Raw genomic sequence first — 5,801 nt, forward strand, 5'->3', positions numbered from 1 at the left:
ACTCTCTAGTATCAATCCAAGATGGAAAGAAGGGGTAGGTGCTCTCGAGCCGTTCGAAAATGTCATCATATGCCAAGGAAGTTTGAGGTAATAGTGTAGTGTTCGTCATGTCCTTCAATGTTTTGGGTTGCACGCACGGTACACTAATGTATTCCTTGGCCGACAGCCCGAGTACTACAATTCTTCACTTGAATGGATAATATGTCCAAAATGCAATGTTTTTAAACTCGGTCTGGCCAGGTCACTAATTTTAATTGGATTATCAGATTTTGATCGGATCATCCAGATCAATTCTAATTTTTTTACAAATCAAAATAACATTATTTTTTATTGGGTCAACCTGCCATATCAACCGAGTTTTTAATTACTTTTATTATTTTATAAACCCAACTCAACTCTAGTCTTGAGTCAGTCAGATCCTATATTTACCCACAAAATTGAATTGCGTTTTTAAACTATGATAAAATACCATAAAAAAAAAAAAACCTTAATTTCGGTGTTGAAAGCCACCGGCAGTCCCCAACAGTGATATGTCTCTTAACTGAGGCCAACCAGTGGGTTGATCATGTGGTTGCTTTGAAGGTGAGTAGACCAACGATGGTTAATCATGAGGTTGCTTTCAAAGGGAGTAGACAAAAAAAAAAACTCACACGTGAACATAGCCTAGCCTATCTATAGCATTGTCAAATGTCAAAGCTGGCAATTCTCTTTCTCCTTTCTTCTCCAACTCTTCTTCCAATGACCTAACCCCTTGAACATTATTAACAACTTCTACATTTACTGCTAATATTTATCATCAACATGATTGCTAAATCTTATTCACTTCATAATCATCTATTTTCTTGTACCTATTTTGTTTCTTTCCTTTTAAAAAAACATACATTGACCTACTTTTTGTGATTACCTTGCCTTTTAAGCCCTCCTTTCTCTAGTGTTATATTTCTTCTTTCTCCTCCATTTTGAAACTCTCCTTTAGCGATCTCCACACCTCTCCCTTTGATCTAGAACCTACTAGCATGCTTGAATGTCCAGAGACAGGTAAGAGTGAATCACCCACAAAAGAATTGAATAAGATCTATATACCTTCCTAGAAAATGCATAACCGTAGCTTGTTCTAGCCTAAAAAATAATTAAGAACTATATATGATCTTGACTTCTTCTGTAATTTGTTTGTTCTACCTCTTTTTGGAATTTTGAGAAGGACAAAAAACTTTACTTTCTTAAAAACCTCATATAATATAGGTTCTTTCTCTTGATTTTCTTCTTGCTGTTTTAGGGATAGATTTGAAGAGATAGGAAAGAGGATCAAGAGGGAAAGCGATGCATCTTCTCTAATGGGAAGGAGACAAATGTTAGGTCCTCCTGGAATCTTGAATACTGTTACACCTTGTGCTGCATGTAAGCTTTTAAGGAGAAGATGTGCTGAAGAGTGCCCTTTTTCTCCATATTTTTCTCCACTTGAACCCCAAAAATTTGCAGCTGTTCACAAAGTCTTTGGTGCAAGCAATGTCTCCAAGCTGCTAATGGTATGCATCAAACTCCCTCTACTAATTGATTTCTCTTCCCCACAATTTTTTTTCATATAATTTAAGTGAGTTTTGGGATTTCTCAATTTTCTTTGTTTTTGGGATTTAATTATCTAGGAGGTGCCTGAAAGTCAAAGAGCTGATGCAGCAAATAGTCTAGTTTATGAAGCAAACCTGAGGCTAAGAGATCCTGTCTATGGCTCTATGGGTGCAATTTCAGCCTTACAACAGCAAATTCAATTATTACAAGCTGAACTTAGTGCAACAAGGGCTGATATACTCAACTACAAATACAGAGAAGCTGCTGCTAGTAACATCATTTCTTCTACTCATGCTGCTTTAGTTTCTTCTGCAACCGCGTCCATTTCAGCACCATCACAAACTCTTGCTCCACCACCTCCCCCTCCTCCCACCCCACCACCTCTTTCTGTTGTTGTTTCTTTATCTACATCTTCGCCTTCTCTATATACACCACCAACTAGCACATCAGGTTATAGCACTATTTCTAGTGATAATAATGTCCCATATTTTGATTAATTTTACCGTAGACCATAGTCAATTTTTCTACATTTTCCATTGCACTTGGTATAATAATGTTGTCTAATAGAGTAGCAAGATGGTTGTCTTTTATTATAGACCGTAGTCAATTTTTCTACATTTTCTATTGCATTTGGTATAATAATGCTGTCTAATATATAGAGTAGCAAGATGGTACTTGTCTGGTATTGTTCTATTGTAACTTTCTATGAAGATGGAGAAACCATGGGAAAAGAAAGAGATCATAGCTTAGATCGATCTGGGCATTAAATCAAAATCCTAGTTAAATTTATTTTTTGGAATTGAAATTTCTTTTCTACTCCATCACATTGTTGCCTTGTTCTAGGGTCTCAAATTTCATGTCTACTACCGTTTTTATGGCCCTGCCTTGAAACTTCTTTATCATCTCTTTTTTCTGGGGTAAAAGATATCTGAACCTTCAAGTCCACGTGTGTACATGTTTTTCTGTGCCATTAAAGGTCCTGAAATCTTGTTTAGGGACGTCGGGGAGACAAAAGGTACGGTGGGGCTGTGATTCTTCCCATGTAAAAATTAAAGTCGTGATTCATTATTGAATTCGGACAGTCATATTTTACTGCATGACTCTTCAGGTTCCTTTATCAAATAGCCCTTTTCAATTAATTACTGCGTATGATCGATACGTGGACATGCATGCATAAGAGGTCACATTAATTACATTTAAAGCTAAAAAGAGCTTTGCTTTTTTCATTCTAAAATTACTGATTTGTCCTTACCTATTCAAGTTTTACAGCGTGTATTCAAGGGTAATTTAATAATTTTTCATGGGATTTATTAATCATTGCAGTTATAAATGAGGTTAAATAGCCATTAGCAACTAAAAAAAAAACCTTGATCAAGGGTTTTTACTTTTTAGTGTTTAACTTAATTTTAAAATAGTTAAATTCATCATTAATCTTTGAATTTAAAACAATTACCTTTAATTTAGGATTCTTTTATCTTTTACATTTAATTATTAGATGTCATTAAAAGCTTTAATTAATTTTGTAAATAAAAAAAATAAAAGCTAGAAGCACATGAACAATGATCGTCAGGTTTGAATAGCATGCGCAACGCTGTCCGGTGGCCAAAACCTTACTTCAAGAGTGGCGGTCGAAGAGTTTCAGCATTTCCTCCACTTACAAACGACGCATACATGTTTTAATTGTTGTTGAGTTGACTCGTGTGACCTTTTATTTTTATTTTTTTCACTCTTTTCCACTCGATTTTCATGTTAGTCTTTTAAAAAAAAATCAAATTAGCCCCTAAGGTTTGTTGTCCTTAAGATTCTATCCCTATTCTATTTATTATAATTTTTTTTATTTAGAATAATTTATGAAATTAAGGATTTTTTTTAATTTTATCCCTAATAGATTTTTTTATCTGTCATATCTAGTTCTCATTCTTTTTATTACAATTTGTTTTATTTTAAATGGTTTTTCATTTTTTTATATAATTTCATCATTCTTGAGTTTTTTCCTATCAAATCTAATCTCTTTTTTATTGCTTTTTTTTTTATCTTACAAGATTTTTTTAGATTTTTTATTATTATTTCATCCTCTAACTTTTAATTGATCGAGTGTTTAGCTTCTTTATTGAGTTTGGGTTTAGAATTTAATGGGTTACGGGTTTAAGAGATTAACTCTGGTTTACAAAGTTGACACAAGCTTCCTGGGTTGTTTTTCCTCTTTTTTTAAGCTTTTTTTCATCCACTAACATTTTGTTATGTTTTTATTCATTTTATATGTGATTTTTTTAGCTTTTTAAAAGGATTTTTATTTTTAAATTAAATTAATTGATTTAATCCTTTAATATTTAATTTTTCAGGTCTTGAGCTTCTAAGTTGAGTTTGAGTCAAGAATTTAATGGATTGTGAATTTGAAAATTTAACCTAAGCTTACAAGGTTCACTCGGTCTTACCTTTTTTTTGTTCACTTTTTTAAGGCTACCTTTTCTTTTATGATTTCATTCAACAATATTTTTTTTATTTGTTTTTTATGGGACTTATCTTTCTTTTAAAAAATAACAAGGGTTACCTCAAATTATTTTGGGTCATTATTATATAAATTTATTTTTTTAAAATGGATTTTGTTTTTTAATTAAATTAAATTTATTGATTTCATCCTCCGACATTTAATTTGAAGGGTGTTTAAGCTTTTTAATTTAGTCTAGGTCTATAATTTAATGAGTTACGAGTTTGAGAGATTAATCCGGGTATACAAGTTCACCTGGACTTACTTGATTTTTTTTTAAGTTTATTTTTTTAAGTTTCATTCACCAATATTTTGTTATTTTTTGTTATTTATGTTCTATAGGATTTTTATGTGGTTTTAAAAGTAACAAGGGTTAACTCAAATTTGTTTTTTCAACCTTTGTTGAATCTAGCTTAAAAGTAAGCATTGGATGCTCAATCCATATTGTTTTTTTTTGCTTTCCAAGTCATTATTTTGACAATACATGCAATCTCTTTTAGTTACTAAATTCTTAGATTTTTTTATTCTTTTTAAAACATTAATATCACATGAACATGACAAATACGCTACAAGCCATTTATCTAGTTTATTCTATTTTACATGCATTTATTTATTAACATTTCCCATAACTATTTTTCACGATGTTTTATTGCTTTTTGCCTGGCTATGTCAAGTGGTTGTTTCCTAAAAGTTTGGAAACATTGAATTTTAGGATTCATTAGTGAGATCCACTTATTCACCATGAGAGAAAAACTTTTGGAATACTATTATAATTATTCTTTTCGTTGTTAATAACTAAGAATGGAAACTTGAAACCTCAAGGTTATATGTAGTCGATCGCTAAATTTAATTTTAATGATGCATATTAATTAAGAGAATAAGATATACCATTTTGAAAGTTCTTCGCAACATTTTTTCGATGCATTAATTCACCAAAAAAATAATGGAAAGGATGGATCCCAAGTAATTCTTTTTCACCAAACCAATATTTTTAGGCGATGAATTTGAATTTGGAGCCTTGATGCTGGCTAGTGCACATGACTCCTTGTTGATTTCTTACATTATAATTTTCATGATGCATTCCCACCTCATGGTGACCTCTTCAATCTCTCTTCTTCTTCTTCTTCTTTTTTTTTTTTTCTTGTTTTCAAGGACGGTATGGTGTGGGGACAAACTTCGGGGGTACAAAATGATTGATTGACACGTTCATTTATCTTAACACTTCTGTGAGCAATCAATCATCCAGCACTGATGATGACCATCACACAATGGAAAATATTTCTTAATCTCTTCTAATTATACATTAATCCAACTCAATCCTTCGTTAAGATCCCCTCTTCATCTCTTCTCTTCTCACCTCAGATTTTCTAATCCAAAACTCGGAGTTTTAACTAGTGAGGCATCTCCTCAGAAACGGTGCATTTATTTAATAGTTGTGAGTCTGTGGATTAACTTTAATATTTAGGGTTGGAGTCAACGTTGTCTCAATCAGAATGCCAGCAAGATTTGATTTGTGAAATGGGGTTTTCTTGGCGTGTGGAGCTCAATTGGTTAAGTAGAAGAAGCAAGGAATAGTTTTCGATTATAATATCAACAAAACCATGAAGAAAGTGTCGACACACTACTTTGCCTAACAACAATTTCAATGCCAAGCCCTGTATAATTAAAGTATGTATAGTATACAATAGTGATAATTTGGTTTCACGTCATGGTTGCTTGAGATATTCGCATCTAATTGCTTTGTCCT

At 32.3% G+C, this 5,801-nt stretch overlaps 1 protein-coding gene across 1 annotated transcript; it reads left to right on the plus strand.

The window, feature by feature from the left end:
- The first annotated feature begins 646 nt into the window (after positions 1–646).
- Positions 647–2,663, plus strand: LOC133668792 (LOB domain-containing protein 15-like). The gene is made up of 3 exons (XM_062088799.1): positions 647–1,038; positions 1,277–1,526; positions 1,644–2,663. The coding sequence occupies exons 1-3, from the start codon at positions 1,025–1,027 to the stop codon at positions 2,061–2,063; spliced, it is 684 nt and encodes a 227-aa protein (XP_061944783.1). The 5' UTR covers positions 647–1,024; the 3' UTR covers positions 2,064–2,663.
- Positions 2,664–5,801: the final 3,138 nt, after the last annotated feature.

The sequence above is a fragment of the Populus nigra genome, chromosome 11 (assembly GCF_951802175.1).
Source record: "Populus nigra chromosome 11, ddPopNigr1.1, whole genome shotgun sequence".
NCBI lineage: Eukaryota > Viridiplantae > Streptophyta > Magnoliopsida > Malpighiales > Salicaceae > Populus > Populus nigra.

Excerpts from the sequence above, each read along its gene's own strand:
- LOC133668792 (XM_062088799.1), top strand. Across the intron at positions 1,527-1,643 it reads ATGTCTCCAAGCTGCTAATG|GAGGTGCCTGAAAGTCAAAG; the intron begins GTATGCATCAAA and ends TTAATTATCTAG.